At 38.2% G+C, this 18,751-nt stretch overlaps 1 protein-coding gene across 1 annotated transcript; it reads right to left on the bottom strand.

The window, feature by feature from the left end:
* Nucleotides 1-743: 743 nt before the first annotated feature.
* LOC141553071 (scavenger receptor cysteine-rich domain-containing protein DMBT1-like) lies at nucleotides 744-18,049 on the bottom strand. The gene is made up of 10 exons (XM_074284964.1): nucleotides 17,964-18,049; nucleotides 17,351-17,504; nucleotides 16,335-16,534; nucleotides 13,290-13,340; nucleotides 11,971-11,997; nucleotides 6,378-6,416; nucleotides 5,586-5,612; nucleotides 4,104-4,257; nucleotides 2,919-3,109; nucleotides 744-1,701 (listed from the first exon to the last, which is right to left on the bottom strand). The coding sequence occupies exons 1-10, from the start codon at nucleotides 18,043-18,045 to the stop codon at nucleotides 1,376-1,378; spliced, it is 1,251 nt and encodes a 416-aa protein (XP_074141065.1). The 5' UTR covers nucleotides 18,046-18,049; the 3' UTR covers nucleotides 744-1,375.
* Nucleotides 18,050-18,751: the final 702 nt, after the last annotated feature.

Genomic DNA, 18,751 nt, shown 5'->3' with positions numbered 1-18,751 from the left:
CCTCATGGTCTCAGGCTCCATGACTCCTGGAGAATACAAAATTCAGGGGCTGGTCTAGAACAAGAATTGGAAAAGGTAACTTTACCAGAAGGACAGAACTAACTGTTGTTTCTAGATAGTTAATTTGCCTGGATAGAGAATAATGGGTTAAAACTGAGAGAGGACTTTCAGAAGCCCAGAGCCATTAAGTACAAGAGAAGTTAGGCTTGGTAATTGTCAGATTGGAGCACCAGAATTAGGAGAGAACTGTTTGGAGGACAGTTAAAATATAGGATTTCTAATCCGAAGCAAAAACAGATTTTGAAGGAAGGGTATGGACTCCCTGAGACCAGGAGTAAAAGAAGAGATTCCAAAGTCCTTATGGAATGAATAGCATGAAGCTCAATTTTGGTTTGGGGGAGCTGGAAGAACTAAAACAAGTGAGTCTTTTGGACATCTGGGAATATCCAACACCAGATCTTATTAGATCAGGGTTGCAGATAATGAGTCCTATGAAGTATTTGGCATGAATCCAAATTTTCCTTAAAGTTCACATCTGTGAACCTTTCAAAATGCATTCTTCACAACAACTCAGTAAGGTAGATAGCAGTATACTATTATTCCTATTTTATAAAGGAGGTCAGGTTCCTTGTGATCCATGGATCACACATTTCATAAATGGTAGATCCAACTCTTGAACCCAGACCTTCTTGATTCCCAGAATAGTCTCAGTTTGGCAAGAAACAGAACCCGATCAACATATAATCCAGACAAGATTTATTGAGTTTACTTTAGGGAAAAGATTTGAAAGAAGGGGTTCAGTCAGAGAAGAGGGTGGGGATCCAAGACCCCCATCGCTTGGTTTCGTTTTTTTCTATAATGAATAAATACTTAAAGATAGATTGCTTGATGATTTCCAGTATCTTGAAAACACAGAACCGTAAAATAAAACAATGAATTGGGAATTAGGCGAATAGGTGTTCTAGTGCAAGATTCACTACTAATAAGCTGTAGGAACTGGGTTAAAGTACTCATTTGTATGTTTCCTCATATCAAATAAAGGGGTTGGACTAAATGACAGAAAACTCTTCCATTTATAACAACGGAAGACTCTATAGTTGCTAAGAAGAGGAGAAAGCCTTTGTTTTAAGACCGAGTAAACTTGGGTGAAATTGTGTGGTCCTGGCAGTGAAACCCAAGGAGAGCCTACAAAATCAAGTAATGGAACTCACTAATGGAAAAAAGGTGTGGGTAAGGGAGCTGCAACAAGCTCAGGGTTCTAAAGCATTTCAGTGTCGAGGACATAAACAAAGTTGATTACAGCACCATTTCTTTAGAAGCTAACTTTGCTTAATTTTTTTTTTCAGGGAGGGAGAGGGAATCGTGGCTTGAAAAGTTATTGTTTAGTATTGGAGCAGATGACACTGGCATCTTCATAGTGACCACAATTGTGGGAAAACCAGTTCCTGTGAAAACAGTCAGTGAGTTCATATTCATTCCCCGCACACTGGACATCATCTAGGGCAATGGGTCCGGTTCCTTGGCCAAAATAGGCATTTCCTGGGGCCGAAATAGCTGTTCCACAGCCAAGTTGTCTACATACTACTTGGGCATCCTGCAGGTCCCAGTCATCATCACACACTGTCCCCCACTGTCCATCATGGTAAATCTCCACACGACCTTCACATCTATTAGAGGAAGCTACCAGTCTCAAAATACCATCTAGAAAAGAAACAGAAAACAACTATAAATAATCGTATGAAAAATGCTCCAAATCTCTTATAATAAGATATATGCAAATAAAAACAAATCTGAAGTTTTTTTTTTGTTGTTTATTTTTTTGTTTTTTTTTACTTAATAGATTTTTTTTTTTAAAACAATGACAATTCTTGGAAAGAATGTAGAATGATAGATACACTAATGTATTGTTGGTAGAACTACGAATTATGCTTCATCTTTTCTGGAAAACAATTTCTGGAAGTCAATTCTGGAAGGCATTCAACTCTGAAAGTTACTAAACTGAATCCTCTTGATTGTGTGATCCTATTCGCTAGGCAAATGCTTCAAAGAGGTTAAAAATATGGAGTAAAATGATGTAGATATACAAAATGTTCATAGCAGCACTTTTTTGTAAAGCCTTGAAACAGTTCTATGTATGGGGAAATGACTGAATAAATTGGAGTATATGAATATAATAATTGTTTTTTAAGAAATTAGGAGAAATTCAAAGAACTGAAAAGAATAGATGCAGAGTGAAGATAATAGAAACAGGCTAACAACTGATACAGTGATAATCATAAGGTAAAAGAAAACAACTTTGAAAAGATTCGGAATTTGGATCAATGCAATGAGCAATTATGATTCCACAAGACTGATAATGAATGCATAATTTCCTTCTCTTTCACCAAAAAATGATGCACTACAGAAAGAGACATATTTGCAGACATGACCAGCATCTGATTTTTTTTTTTTTTGTTTTGTGATACTTATTTTTCACAAAGAAATACTATAATTTAGTTTAGTTTTTTTTTTTTTTGAGGAGATTTGTTGTAGATTTCCAGTGTTGAGCTCTATTATAATGCTTTCCTTGCAAATATAGATCAAAGGTTTGTTCTATACTATTATGGCATCATCAGCTTGGCTCTTGTTATTATGAGCTTCCTCCTCCTTTGGAAGGAAATCCTCCATTGGTTTCTGTAGGAGGGGAAGATTATATCTGACAAGATGGATAGTTTCAGAATGAGCACTAGCAAGGTGTGGCCATGGACAGGTCATTTTAGATTTTTGAGACTATTTCTTCAAATATTAAAACAAGGATATTAATACCCATGAACACCTACTTCAAAATTTTGTGTTGAAGCTCAAATATGACAATGAGTGTAAGTTGTTAGACACATCAGATTACTGTTATTTTAATAATAAATGAATGAGACTCTTACCTCTGGGAAAAGTTTCATACCGAGCCTGAAATCCTCGTTTTTGAACACTGTGATCACTTGTAAATATAACTGTCATCTTGTTTGTAAGTGATACAATTGTGTTTTGGGAACCAGCACAAATTCTCTCCATCAAAGAGCCACTTGGTGATCCATCTATGATGTCAATATAATCGAAATGGCAGCCTTCTAGCCTGGAGAGAATTGAAGAGACGTTCTGTTTATTGTGCTGTGTCTAGATCAGTCTTCCATAATCCATATCAATATCTTACTCTTTCCACACAAGCAGACATATCTCCCCACTGTAGCAAGCATTAGATGTGTTGTCTTTTTTTTTTAAAACCCTTCATGCTTTGACAAATTACAAAAATTCATTAGGCTTTATGACTAATGGAACAGTATTTGGTATAAAATTCATGTCATGTTTCAAGGTGGAGTCACCTTGCATAGAAGCATGCAAGGGTTAGGGTTAAACACTAATAACTTGGTCTCCACCTAACCTAGGACATGGCACATTTTTATATGATGACATGGAGTGGGGAAGTGAGCTTCCCTTTCCATATGGTCCTGGGGGCTGTTGTAATTGGTATTGCGGAAGGACACTTTGAGAACACTAGCCAGCCAGTCTCAGGTCTGTTTTAGATTATAAATCTCTTTATTATCTACAATTGGGAAAGAAATATCTTAGTCAAGACTAATCATGCACCATAGAGGTAATCTGGGAGCAGCTCTCATCACCATAGGCAGTTGCTAAGTGATAGTAATTCTCTGGTTCAACTTGTTTCTACAACTTTCTACAACAGCTCAGTGCCTGGTACATTTTAGCACTTAATAAATTACTAGTGATCAAATCTATAGATAGAATTGACAAAATTAATAGAGTTCTCTTGAGCCTCCCCTTTCCAAGGAGAGGACTTTTCCCTTGGGGTCTCATTGTAGAACTGTAGAAAGGACAATGACTGATGAAGTTAAAATTTCACCGATCACAATCACAATTAGACTTTTAGACACAGACCTAAAAGAACTGCACTGAACTCTCACCATGCTGCAAAGTGAGCTGGCAGGTCACAAACCAACTGTTCTACAGAAGCACTCAGGAAAAGAAAAAGCAGTGTGAGGGAAGGCAGAGGTTGCCACTGTTTTCACATTCAAGAGTGACTGTTGTCATTCTAGCCTGCAAATACTTACTCCACATCATCAAAGATAAGGTTTATGAGTGAATCTGGGTCCACTTCTATTTGCCACACACAGTGGGCATTATTTGGATATTGTCCAGGATAGAAGGGACTGGACAATGAGCCTTCAGGATCAAACAGAAAACCTCCGCAATCCATAGAGGGATCTATGAAATGAAGGAAAAACCTTTATAGATACTTAAATCAAAAGGCAGTCTCAGTTACTGAGAAATATGAATTAAAGAATATTTTTATTTCTCACTTCCCTGATCTCACATGAAAAATCAACCTAATAACTGTGAAACACAAAGTGACCTCTTCTGTTTTCCTTGAATGCTGTCTTCATCTCTCCTGTTTTATTCTGCCTTATGTTACATTTGTGTTCCTATACATTCACCCCATAAATCCACATTGTCATAGTATCTTGGATACAGGAACTATCTCATTTTTGTCATTGTATCCCTAGCACTCAGAACAGTTTCTGGAAAAAAAAAAGTCTTAATTATTCAACAATCATTAAGTGCCCAGAGGGCAGCTAGGTGGTATGAGCATTCTTCTTGGACTCAGGAAGACCAGCATTATTAATTACTAGCTATCTGAGTCTGAACAAAGTACTTGAGCCTCAATTTCCTCATCTCCAAAATGAAAATAATGAACAAATACTTCACAGGCTTGTTGGGAATCAAATAAAAGGAAATGCTATATGTAAATTACTTTGCAAACTTTAAAGTATATAACAAAAGTTAGGTATTGCTATAGTACAAAATTAATTTTTTTTTGGTTTTGATATTTGCAATCAGTTATTAATACAAGTCAGAGGAGTCAGGACTTCTCAGCAGTTTGGGATAGGCACAGGAGAATAGAGTTTGAGAAAGAGGCATAATAACAGCAATAACATTTTGCATGGCCTTGAATATAGATATCTATATTTAGCTGGCCCCTAGGCCAAAACTTTTACATTCCTTCTAATTCTCTATCTGGGTCATTTTACTATGTGTTCTGCTATCAGTAGTGTTACTGCTGTTTGTGTCTGATTCTTGGTGATCCTATTTTGGGGGAACTGGTTTGGAAATAAACAGGGCTAAATGAGTTGCTGGTAAGTGTCTGAGCCTGAATTTGAATTTAGAAAGATGAGACTTTCTGCCTCCAGGCCCTAAGGCATATCCACTGTGGCCCTTAACAGCCCCTCTAACTCCTACCCCTTGTTTAACAAACACATTTCTCTGGACATGGCAATCAAATCATTAGTACTATCACTTCTGGAAAGGGAAGAATTTATTGCCCTATGGATCAACTCATCATCTCTATAACTCCCCAGACCAAAACTCACTTCCCTGATCATCACGTCCCAACACATGTCTCTCTAAGGGGCTTAAAAGGTAGAATTGTAGCTCTTCTGTATTTTTATTCTCAATGCTTAACCTAGGGCCTGGCACATAGTAAATGGTGAATAAATGCCTTTTCATTCATTCAACTAAGAGAAGATTGGACTTACCATATGTAGGAGGAAGTGTATTGCATACTGTTGGAGAAAGAAGTCAATGTGAGATCAGTTAAAAAAACAAACAAATTGCCCTGTCAAGACTGAAAATGTCCCCAGTATCTGCATATAATTTTTTGTTTGAAAGAACATAAGGTTTTTGAAGGCAAGTATTATTTTTGTTTCTAAAATTTGCAGAGTTACTGACATGGGTAGAAGTATTCCTCCCTGTACTGAAATGGTGATTTAATTGGTAGAGGAAACTCCCAGGGGAGGGGGACTCTTTCTAACAATGCTGTTAGCACTTTCTCTGCAATTTACATTCTAGTATCTTGGAAGAGAGAGCATTTGCTCTGGATTATATGGCTAGTGGATCAAAAGCAGAATCTGAACTTCAGTTCTCTCCCTCCCTCCAGCCTTCTCTCTTTCCCTCTCTCTTTTCTTCCTTCCTCTCTCTGTCTCTTTCTCTCCCTTCCTCCTTTCCTTCCTCCCTTTTCTCTTCCTCTCTCCCCTCTCTGTCCCCTCTGTCTTTCTGTCTCTTACAATCTTTCTCCCACCACTGCCCCTACTACTTTCCATTGCTTATGCTTGGAATTTGGGAATAGAATGATTTTTATTAATTCTAATCCCTTAAAATCGTAGCTACTAACCCAGTTCTTTTTTGTCCCCTCTAGTGTATTTGTGATGATTATTTTAGGGAATATTAGTTCTGTGAAGTGTTAATCCGACCACCAAGGATTAAGAGAGTCCAGTGACTAATACAATTTAAATTTGAGCCCCGACTAACTCTTAAAAGAGCCAACTTACTTGGTGTAGTAGTAAAGGGAGGGAATGGAGTGGAAGTTTCTGTTTGAAAAAGAAGAGAGGCAGAGGTTATCAGTCACATTTAGATTTAACACGTATAAAGCCATGTTAACCTTTTACTTTTGTTCTTAAAATATCTTAAGAATCTGGTTCTTTACCTGTACTCCACATATTTCTTCATGTACATAGTTTATAAGAACTGACATCATTCACCTACCTGGCAACCTTACCTGTCTGTAACATAGCCAAGAGCCACATAGAAAGGCAAACAGCCTCTGAGCAGCCGGGCTAGATGGGCCAGAGTCCCTCTCTTAAAGCTTATGTACTGTAATATTAGAATCTTTCAGACCCTCACCCAGCATCTGTTAATGTAACATGCTCTCTTGGCAGTTACAATTACTAGTCTGTCCTAGACCTACCAGAGTACCTTTGACCACTGTCCTTTGCAGTGTGAGCTCTACCCGGCTCGCCTCCTCTGAGGCCTTCTAAGGTCTCTGGCCACAATCTCTTGAATCTATAGCTTAATAACCGGTAGCGCACTCAAGAACAACCACGTGTAATCTTAAAAGCCTTTATTATACCTACTCACATAATGCCCTAACTGATGCCCTGACTTGTTGGTTCCCTGGTGAACACCTGGTCAGAAGTCCCACGTGTTCACTACCAAAATCCTTACCTCTTTTGGCTACCCATCTTGGCTTGGCCACCCAGGCTGGGGAGCCAGGGTGAACAGCACGAGGTTAAAGAGGGCGGTTGCTGCCTGCAGTGGGCTTACATAGGGCCTGTGAGGTCACACACACAGCCAATCAGCGAGAGAGTGACCCATTACGAAACTATCTCAATATGGCCAGGATCCCGCCCAAGGGCAGTCCTAATATCCACAGAGAATACTTCTGGGCCTCAATCTCCCGATGCACTGTGTCCACCCATTTAAAGGGCCCTTACAATTCCCTTTCTCTTGTTTTGCGGGAACCGCACATCTCACCAAGCTAAACTTTTAGCACCAGCTATAGTTCACTTGATCCATGAGATGACAGTGTTATGCCCAAGGAGGTACAAAGCAGCAGATCAGTAAACAGAAGTATGACAATAAGAACCAGGCTCAACAGTGGCCCAAATGTTCAACCCATTCATCAAAGTCATACTCGAGATAAGCCAAAGAGGTTGGATGCCAATGAGGTAGGATGTCAACACTGAGGTGGGAAGTCAACAAGGTAAAACATCACAATTCTAGTTAACAAATATCAGTAGGTAGGTTGTCACAATTCTAGTTACATTTATCACAGTTCTAGACCAATTCTAGTTTCTTACAATTTTCTGTTGCACTTTTCACACTCCTAGAACAATTCTAGCTTATCACAATTCTCAATTGCACTTGTCACAATCCTAGAGCAATTCTAGTTTATCACAATTCTCAATTGCACTTTTCACAATTCTAGAACAATTCTAGCTTATCACAATTCTCTATTGCACTTTTCACAATCCTAGAGCAATTCTAGTTTATCACAATTCTCAATTGCACTTTTCACAATTCTAGAACAATTCTAGCTTATCACAATTCTCTATTGCACTTTTCACAATCCTAGAACAATTCTAGTTTCACAGGTGCACATAAGCAGTCATGTCCAGTAACATTGTCTCAATAACAATGGCAGGTGGGTGTGTTGGTTTTTCACCCACTAATTTAAAAGCATAGTCCTTCAATAGAAAGCATAGGGCAAAGCCTCTCCCCAGGCCACCATATGGCAAGTGGCCACGGGAGAAGCAAGCAGGCCCATTGTCCATTTACAGTCTTTATATTGCATATCACCCAAAACAGTCCATTTCAGCTGCAACACTGGAACTGTGTCTGCTGTCTCTGGTCACGGTCAGGAGGGGCATCGCTGCCATCAGCGTCTGAAGGGCTGCGGACATCTGGCTGGTCTCTCTGGGCTGTTGTCTGGTCCTTCTCTTGGATCCCCAGGTTACAAATGTCTCTGGTGGGGATGAACTCTGCTGCTGGATCTGCACCTAGGAAGGAATGTCCCCGGGGCCCAACTTGGGCCTTTCCAAATGCCATCCAGGCCTTTCCACATCACAGTGGAAACAAAGTTGTTGTCAAAAAGATTAACAAGTCAGACAAAAGTCAGTCTGTCACTTAGCTGCACTTTCTGTGTATGCCCGAAGTGCATTGCTAAGGTAAAATGCAAAGAATTTAAAAATGTAAAACCAAAATAATTTAAAAGTGTAAAACCGAAATAGATTAAAAATATAAAACCAAAATAACTTTAAAATGTAAAATCAAAATACTTTGAAGATGTAAAATCAAAAATGTTTTAAAATGTAAAATCAAAATTTAAAATTGTAAGCAATCACATATCCCAAAATTCCCTTCTCTTGTTTAGAAGAGAAGATCTTGGGGATAGTCTGTGCAGTAATGACTTTACTAGAACACTCGGCTATATCCCTGAATTCTTTTGCCTAAAAATCAAAGTTTGAATTTCTGATACCGAATTGTACTTCAGGAGTGTGAATCAATAAATCTGATATTACTTTTCCTCCTGGGTCAAAGAGCACACACTGTCTATTTATTCTAGTGATTAAAACAACAATTTTCCAACCCATTCTAGACATAAACACTGTTTTATAAGTACCCGTAGGGGGTTGGGAAATCAAGCTCACCTGTGGAAGTGGAAAATCCACGAGGTAAGAAAAGAGGAGTTCCCACTCTCCAAAGAAGATCCTAGCAGTTTTACAAGTATAAAACTCCACTCTCTCTAACTGCAAGGCCTTATCCCTGTAAGGTTTCTTAGAAATTAACTGAACTGTATTTTTAAAACTTTTCTGATTATACTCAATACCCCACAATTCCTTTTTGCCTTGGGGCATAAAGCCTACTCCTGTCTTTTGAAATGAAGACACAGGAGTTTTGATTGGATTAATGGGCAGTGCTGATAGCATTATCGCCCTTCCTTTTCCTCCTCCCCCTTCTCCCTTGGCCCAAGAAGGTGAGGCAGAGGGAAGAATTGGAAAATTCCCCAAAGGCTGATTTAAAATCAAACCTGAGCTTTGCACATAAAAAGAACTAAACTTCTTCTCAATGAAAGAGTAATCAATAAATTCCTTAAAACAACAATGCAGGAGGTAAACCAACAAAATGCTAAGAAGAATTTCTACAACTGAAGTCCATGTGGTTCGTTTATTTCCTTCCTTAATTTCAGCCACTGGTTTGAACTCTTCCTGTTCTATCTGTAGTAACCTAGCTTTTTCTTCTTTCTCTAGCTCAATCTGTAGTTTAATCTGCAATTCCAGCAACTCTTGCTGTGGCATTTTATACTCTCTACTGTCATACATACGCACTAGCTCTAGGTTGCTCCCTCTCCGAGCTATATCTAATAGGTGTGGGGATAGCCTTTGTGGAGCTTGATTACAAGCTTCCTGCTGTTCTTCAGTGGTGATCTTTGTTAAAAGATCTTCCATCTGGCTCTTTAACCTCTTTATATAATAAACATTATGTTCAGCTGTGTCCTTGAGCATGATCCCAGATTTACCTGGGTCCATATTGCTTCTCTGTCTTCCCTCTTAAGTGGCGTTTCTACCGGATCTTTCAGAATCTTAATTCTGAATATTAAATATTTTCAAAACCTGATAATTTCTGATGCGTCCACGTTGAGCGCCATTTGTAACGTGCTCTCCTGGCAGTTACAATTACTAGTCTGTCCTAGACCCACCAGAGTACCTTTGACCACTGTCCTCTGCCCGGCTAGCTCAGTCGGTAGAGCATGAGACTCTTAATCTCAGGGTCGTGGGTTCGTGCCCCACGTTGGGCGCCATTTGTAACGTGCTCTCCTGGCAGTTACAATTACTAGTCTGTCCTAGACCCACCAGAGTACCTTTGACCACTGTCCTCTGCAGTGTGAACTCTACCCGGCTCGCCTCCTCTGAGGCCTTCTAAGGTCTCTGGCCACAATCTCTTGAATCTATAGCTTAATAACCGGTAGCGCACTCAAGAACAACCACGTGTAATCTTAAAAGCCTTTATTATACCTACTCACATAATGCCCTAACTGATGCCCTGACTTGTTGGTTCCCTGGTGAACACCTGGTCAGAAGTCCCACGTGTTCACTACCAAAACCCTTACCTCTTTTGGCTACCCATCTTGGCTTGGCCACCCAGGCTGGGGAGCCAGGGTGAACAGCACGAGGTTAAAGAGGGCGGTTGCTGCCTGCAGTGGGCTTACATAGGGCCTGTGAGGTCACACACACAGCCAATCAGCGAGAGAGTGACCCATTACGAAACTATCTCAATATGGCCAGGATCCCGCCCAAGGGCAGTCCTAATATCCACAGAGAATACTTCTGGGCCTCAATCTCCCGATGCACTGTGTCCACCCATTTAAAGGGCCCTTACATGTTAACATGAAGCTGAGGTGACTTTGGCAGTACTTCCCCCCCCCCCCAATTTCTCAATTCTTTTTTCATGCAGCTCCAAAAAGTTTGGTTTTCTATTTCCCAGGTCAGAGCAGATTCACAATTTCAATACTATTTCAGTATTAATGATGGGCAGGAAGTATTTCAAGGCTGACTTTGTGTCTCTAGTATCTAGCACATTGCCTGGCACAGAGTGAGTTTGTTGAATGAATAAAGGGAGTCTTGTAAGTGGGAAAGAAGCACAATTATCCTCAGCATGGAGGAATGACAGCAAAAGGGAAGAAAGGAAAAAAAATAAAAAATAATTAAGAATCAAATACTACAGAACTATGGACACTTTATTGTAGGGATAGCCTCCTCAAGACATATCCTCAAGAAATAATTAAGTTTTATTCAGTAATCTGTGCTTAAGGAGTCAGGGAATCATGTAAACTATTTTGAAAATAATCTATCTAAAAATGATTAAATTGTTGAGAAAGGGTGACTTAAAGAGGTATGCTTTAGATCAATCAATCAATCAGCAAGAATTTGTTAATCATCTATTTTGTGCCAGAAATTCTGTTGGCACAGGAGACTCAAATGTAAAGAATCAAACAGTTCCCTATTCTCAGAGAACTTACTTTGCATTATGGAAGAAAATGTGCATTATAATAATTATGTAGCTTTTTGCTGTTGTTCAGTCATTTCAGTCATATTCTACTCTTGTTGACCCCAGTTAGGATTTTCTTGGCAAAGATATTGGAGTGGTTTTGTGTTTCCTTTCATCTCATTTTACAGATGAGGAAAACAGGGTTAAGTAGCTTGCCCAGGGTCACACAGCTGGTAAATGTCTGAGGATGGATTTGAACCCAGAAAATGAGACTTCCTGCTTCCAGGCCCTTAGTTCTATCCATTGCAAGCCCTGATAGCTCCTTTAATCCCTAATCCTTTTTTACCTTTTTCTGGTCATAGTAATCAAATTATTAGTACCATGGCTTCTGGAAAGGGCAGAATTCATTGCTTTATGGATCAACTCATTCTTCCCAGACCAAAATTCACTTTTCTGACCATACACCTTTATATGTGTCTCTGAAGTCTAACCTGTATCTTTTTTGTATTTTCTCAATGTATAGCCTAGGACCTGGCACACAGTAAGTGCTGAATAAATGCTTTTTCATTCATTCACCTAAGAGAAGATTGGACTTACCAAATGGAGGATCACCTGTGTTGAATTCTATCGGAGAAAGAAATCTATGTGAGATAAATGAAGATCAAAAAAGAATTCTCCCTGTTAAGATTGAAAATATCCCTGGATGCCTGTTCACCCAAATGGAGAGAAATCTCCCTATGGTTTTTCCCCCCTACAAGAATATAAGATCCTTTTTTTTTTTTTTTAAAGTTCAAATATCCTCTATTCAAGGTTGAAAAATGTTCCACACTGCATTATTACAATAGTACAAAACGCTTTGCAGGTAGTGAAAAGGCAATAAAAAGTTGATTTTTAAATTCATTACTATAAATTACTCTTACAGTACTTTGCAAAGAACATAAGGTTCTTGAGGCAAGAATTATTTTTGTTTCTGAAATTTGTAGAGCTACTGATATGGGTGGAGGAACTTCTCTCAGTACTGAAATTGTGATTTAATTGACAAAGGAAACGCCCAATATTGTTGACACTTTCTCTGCAACCTAAGTTCTAGTAGCTTGGGAAAATGAGAATATTTGCTCTGGGTTACCTGGCTAGTGGGTACCAAAGTCAGAATTTGAACCTGGGTTCTCTCTTTCCCCCTTTTCCTTTCTCTCTTCCCACTTTGCCCCTCCTCTCCCCCCCTCTCACTATCTTTTCCCTTCCTCCTCTCCCTCCCTCTCTCTTTCCTCTTTCCTTTTCTTCTCTCTCTTCTCCTTCTCTCTCTCTTCTTTTCTCCTTCCGCCCTCTCTCTGTCTTTGACTCTCTTCTCTCTCTTTGTTTCTCTCTCTCTCTCCCACTTCCCTTCTACTCTCCTTTCTCTCCTTCCTTCCTTCCTTCCTTCCTTCCTTCCTTCCTTCCTTCCTTCCTTCCTTCCTTCCTTCCTTCCTTCCTTCCTTCCTTCCTTCCTTCCTTCCTTCCTTCCTTCCTTCCTTCCTTCCTTCCTTCCTTCCTTCCTTCCTTCCTTCCTTCCTTCCTTCCTTCCTTCCTTCCTTCCTTCCCTCCTTCCTTCTCTCCCTCCCTCCTTCCCCTTTCCCTCTCTGTGTCTCTCTTTCTATCTCTCTGTCTCAGTCTCTCTTTTTATCTTTCCCCCACTGCTTTTCATTGCTTATGCTTGGAATTTGGGAATAGTATGATTTTATTAATCCTAATCCCTTGAAACCTTAGCAGTTAAATCCATTCCTTTTTGCCTCCTTTGATGTATTTATGATGATTGTCATAGGGAATACTAGTTCTGTGAAGTGTTAATCTGACCAACAAGGAGAGTCTAGTGACCAATACAATTTAAAATCACTTTTGGACTCAAACCCTGTCTCTGGCTCCTAAAAGACCCAGCTTACCTTGTGTAGTGAAGGGAGCAGTAGTAAAGGGAGGGAATGGAGTGGAAGTTTCTGTTTGAAAAAGAAGAGAGGCAGAGGTTATCAGTCACATTTAGATTTAGCACATGCACAGTCATGTTAAGTCTTTTACTTTTGTTCTTAAAATCTCTTAAGAATCTGGTTCTTTATCTGTACTCCTCCATATAGTTCTTCGTGTACACAATTTACAAGAACTGACAGAATTTACCTATCTGGCAACCTTACCTGTCTGTAACATAGCCAAGAGCCACATAGAAAGGCAAACAGCCTCTGAGCAGCCAGGCTAGATGGGCCAGAGTCCCTCTCTTAAAGCTTCTCACCCAGCATCTATTAACATGAAGCTGAGGTGACTTTGGCAGTACTTCCCCTTTCCCCCCCAATTTCTCAATTCTTTTTTCATGCAGAGCCAACAAGTTTGATTTTCTATTTCCCAGGTCAGAGCAGATTCACAATTTCAATACTATTTCAGTATTAAGAATGGGCAAGAAGTATTTCAAGGCTGACTTTGTGTCTCCAGTATCTAGCACATTGCCTGGCACAGAGTGAGTTTGTTGAATGAATAAAGGGAGACTTTGTAAGTGAGAAAGAAGCACAATTATCCTCAGCACGGAGGAATGACAGCAAAAGAGAAGAAATAATTCAGTTTTATTCAGTGATCTTTGCTTAATGATTCAGGGAATCTATCCAAAAGTGGTTAAACTTTTGAGAAAGGATGACACTTAAAGGCGTATGTTTTAGGTCAGTCAATCAATCAGCAAGAATTTTTTAATCATCCGCTTTGTGCCAGAAACTCTGTTGGCACAGGAGACTCAAATGCAAAGAATGAAACAGTTCCCTATTCTCAAAGAACTTTTGTCTTATGGGGGACAACATATGCATTTATAATAAATCTGTAACTTTTTATTGTTGTTCAAGTCATTTCAATTGTCCTACTCTTGATGACCCCATTTAGGATTTTCTTGTCAAAGATACTGTAGTGATTTTATATTTCCCTCTCCATCTCATTTTATAGATGAGGAAACTGAGGCAGAGTTAAGTAAAAGGAAAAGAAGAGAGGAAACAGGAAGGGTAGGATAAGATAGGGTAGGGGATGACCTATAGCTAAAGGACATAATATAGACGATGAGCCAGCAGAGGAGGAAAAAAAGTCAGGTAAGTAGGAAGAGAAGCAAAATTAAGCATTATCATGAAAATCCAAAGAAAAAGAGAAAATCTGGGGAGAATATAGATAGCAGATTTAATATAGTAAAATAATCAAAAAGTGTAAGAACTAAATTGTTTCATAGAAAGTTCATAGCTTTTTGTCACAAGGATAAAATGTTATTCTGATTTGGTCCTTAGAATCTCCTTAATTCCATCATTTGCATTTTAGAAATACCTGATTGTCAGAATCTTTGAATTTGAGAGTTGGAAGGGATTTTTAGGAGCTATGCAGACTAATACATACTCTTCTCCTTGTCAAGAATCCCTGTCAAAACATTGTGAATGAGGAGGTATACAGCCTTTGCTGGAAGACTTATAATGAGGAGAAGGCATTCTTCCTCCATTTTTGCCAAGTTCTGATTGTTTTTAAGTTTCCCCTTTACCTTAAGCCTAAAATTCCACCTTCTCTATTGTTCTCTTTCTTTCCTGTAAGGTTAAAAGAATAAATCTAGCTTTCTTTCACTTGAAAATCCTTTAAGCAGATGAAGACTGTTATCATGTCACTCTTGAGCCTTCTCTTGAGGTTAAACATCCCTATTTCTTTCAATGTATCCTTATATGGCATTAACTTGAGGCCCTTTATTACTCCAGATGTTCTCCTTTGGTATCCATACAATGAATTTCTTTCCCAAACTATGTTGTTCCAAAATGAAAAGGAAATTTCTATGTAGACCAACCAGGGTGGTGGTCTGAAGTACTTGTGATTCACTTGTGTCTTACTCTTTGTGACCTTATTTAGTATTTTCTTGGCAAAGAAAACCTTGCCCACTTTCTTCCCCAGTTCATTTTTATAGACAAAGAAACTGAGCCAAACAAGGTTAAGTGATTTGCCCAGGATCACATAGCTAGTAAGTATCTGAGGCCAAATTTGAGCTCCTGAAGATAAGGCTTCCTGACTAGCTGCCCATATTAATGCAATATAGTATTTTTGAAATTAAACTTAACTTGATATAGTTCAAGGTTGCATTTTTTTTATTTTTTGTTTTGGGCTGTCATATCAAAACTGTTGATTCTCATTGAGTTTGGAGTTCCCCTAAAACTCTCAAATTTTATTATTTGACAAGTTGCCATTTAAATAACTCCTCTCTGACTTGTAATTTTGCAGTCAATTTTTGGAACCCAATTTATAAGACTTTAAGTTTATCTCTACTAAATGAGGGTCATTATACATGTGCATATCAGGAGATACCCTTTTATTCAAATATGGAGAAGACAATAGGTACCAGAGGGTACCATCTTGATGGTTATGAGAGACACTGTAGGAACACTGACAAAGATAGTCTTCAGTTCCTCTACAGTGTACATTATCCTTTGCACTGACTCTACAGCCTTGACCAAAATAGGCACTTCCCAGGGCAGAAAGAACTTCCTCATTACCCAGTTATCTGTAGACTACCTGAGCATAATCACAAATGGTCCCCCTTATTTCATTATTATAAATCTCAACAACCTTTATACCTATTGTAGGAACTTTTCATTGTCAAGGAGCAGCTGGAAAGCCATCAAGAATATACTCATTGACTTTCTGTCCATTGTGCTATTTTAGTGATCAATGGCAACCTTCTTCCCGAAAGCTTTGCTCAGGGTGCTATTTCCAAATACCCATTAATTAAGTTAATTGTCCTGTGATGTTGCCAAACCTCTGTTCCATTTTGATAAAGGAGGTGTGACTTGGGAGTCAGCCACCTGTATTTTCCAAATTTAGTCTCACTAAAAGAACTCAATGTACAGTAGTAGTCAGCTAGACTAGTGGCAGATCAAAAAAGCAAGAACAGATAGTCATTCTACTATTTTACTCGCCACAGTATTATAGGTATTTCTTACCTTTGGGACTCTTAGTATAAGAAGCAGAAAACCCTCTATTTGTGGTACTGCCATCAGTTTTAAATAAAACTGTTATTCGGTTGGAGCTTGATATCAGTGTCCTAATGGGACCTTTACAGAATCTTCCAAATGAAGAAGCATACAATGAACCATCAAAAATCTCAATGTAGTCATAAATACATGAATCTTCAAATTCTAATCTGTGGAAAAAGAGAAACATAGGGAATGGTGGTACTCTCTATAGCATATTTTGGCAATAAGTCTCTTTATTTTCACCATAATACTCCTTACTCTTGTCTTAGTAACGGGCAGAATTTCATGACAATTAAACTCTATTTCAAACAATAAGAAACCTTTGTTTAATAGAAAACATTTTCTCCACCCCAAGTATATTCATATTGATATAGAGAAAATTTTGCAGAATACTGCTAAGATGTTTGAAAATGAGTTGGAAATATCTTAGTCTTCAATAATGCCCTGTTTGAAGAAAATCTCTGAAGTAACACAAATAACACAGCCAAATGACTGAAGCATATCTTTGGACTATAGAGACTAAAGTCAAGTCAACAAAAATTTATAAGCACTTACTATGAGTCAAGCACTGTACTAAGTCCTGAGGATACAAAGAAAGGCGAAAAGTCTCTTAAGGAACTCATTCTAATGAAAGAGACAAATTTATTCTTTCGGTCTCCCTCTCATTAGATTTTTTCTACACATGAATAGATAAAATTTTTTTCTCTAGTGATAGCAGATTTAGAGCTTACCTCTACCATGGTGAATCTCCTTAAACTATTCATATATGAGTGTTTTAAAAAAATGTTTTATAAATAATATTCTCATTTCATAATTCTGTCTCTTCATTCCCCTCAATACCTTCCTCAAATATTAAAATAGAATCTACCTTTGGAACAATTAAATATAGTTAAAGAAAATAAAGTTGTACATTGACTATATCTGGTAGTAGCTCAAGTTGATTAATATCTGATTATCAAGGACAAGACCAGGGTCTTACTTACTGAAGATCATTAAAGACCAGGGTGATTTGGAAATCATTGTCTACTTCTATTTCCCAGATGCAATTTAGAAGATTGGGGTAGTATCCTGGATAGTTTGGACTTGTAAATGATCCACTGGAAGCGACAAGGGGACCCCCACAACTTGTTTTACTATCTGTAAAATAGAAATGGAAAAACAATTTTATCGTTTGTGAAGAATTGAGAGTTAAGCTTATTTTTCTTGGGAGTTATTTTCAAAACATATATTGAGTTTCTGCTAGATTTTGGGGATTGTATTAAGCCATGTTGCCCCATATATTCTTTGATGCTTTCCTCTGAACCAGAATAAGACTAATGTCATCAGCATCTGTGTTGTGCAGAAGAAGAGCTTTCACTCTTTTAAAAATAGGGCTCAAGGATAGCCTCCTAGAATAGAATTAGCCTAGATTCTCAGTCCATAGAACTCTAACCAAATTAATCTTCATTGGGACTGAGAATACAGACAGTGTAATTAATTTATGTTCTTCTTCCATCTTTAATACTAAGACCCACCAGGGAACAGCCAAGAAAGAGAATTTATGAAGAGACTTAGAATAATTCTTATAAATAGGAGACAAGAGAAGATTATTCATACCTTTTGGTTGTCCCATGTCCTTTTCTGCCAGGCATGATAAAATGAAAAGAACAAGAGGAAAGAGGCTCCTTAATGTTGCCATGTTGTCAATGAAGTGCTTTGGGTCACACATACCTTTTATACCCACAGTAAATTTACAATCCTTAGGATTTTTGCCAACTAAAATTTTTTTTTGATTAGTTTCTGCTTGACAATTGTAGATAACCAGTGCAACGGGAGCAAGTGAGAAAATCACAGATGTGCCCAGTTTTTTTTTTTTTTTTGTCATTGGATTATCATAAAATGTTTTCTTTTCTGCATTACTCATACTTCTCATACATACACACATGGACTATATACATATTCAGGATATCTATACTATAGAGACAGAGGAAGTAAAGGCAAACTTTTTTTTTTTTTGATGTGTACTTTATCCCACAGGAGCAATCTGTCCTCCTTATCCTTTTTATTTAATATTTAAATTTTTTCCAGTTACATGTAAAAATAATTTAAAAATTTTTTTTTAAACTTTGAGCTCCAGATTCTCCAGTTTCCTCACTATCCCCCCCCCCATCGAGAAGGCAGCAATTTGATATAAGTTATATATGAGCAGTCATGCAAAGTACATCCATAACAGTCATGTTATAAAAGAAAACATAGAACAAAAAACAAAAGCCTAAAGAAAAATAAAGTAAAAAAAATTATGCTTCCACCTGTATTCAGACGCCATCAGTTCTTTCTTTGGGTATGAATAGCATTTTTCATCATAATTCCTTCAGTGTTAGATCATTGTATTGCTAAGAATAGCT

This window comes from Sminthopsis crassicaudata, chromosome 2, assembly GCF_048593235.1.
Source record: "Sminthopsis crassicaudata isolate SCR6 chromosome 2, ASM4859323v1, whole genome shotgun sequence".
Taxonomy (NCBI): Eukaryota; Metazoa; Chordata; class Mammalia; order Dasyuromorphia; family Dasyuridae; genus Sminthopsis; species Sminthopsis crassicaudata.
This window is presented reverse-complemented; position numbering and strand designations above follow the sequence as displayed.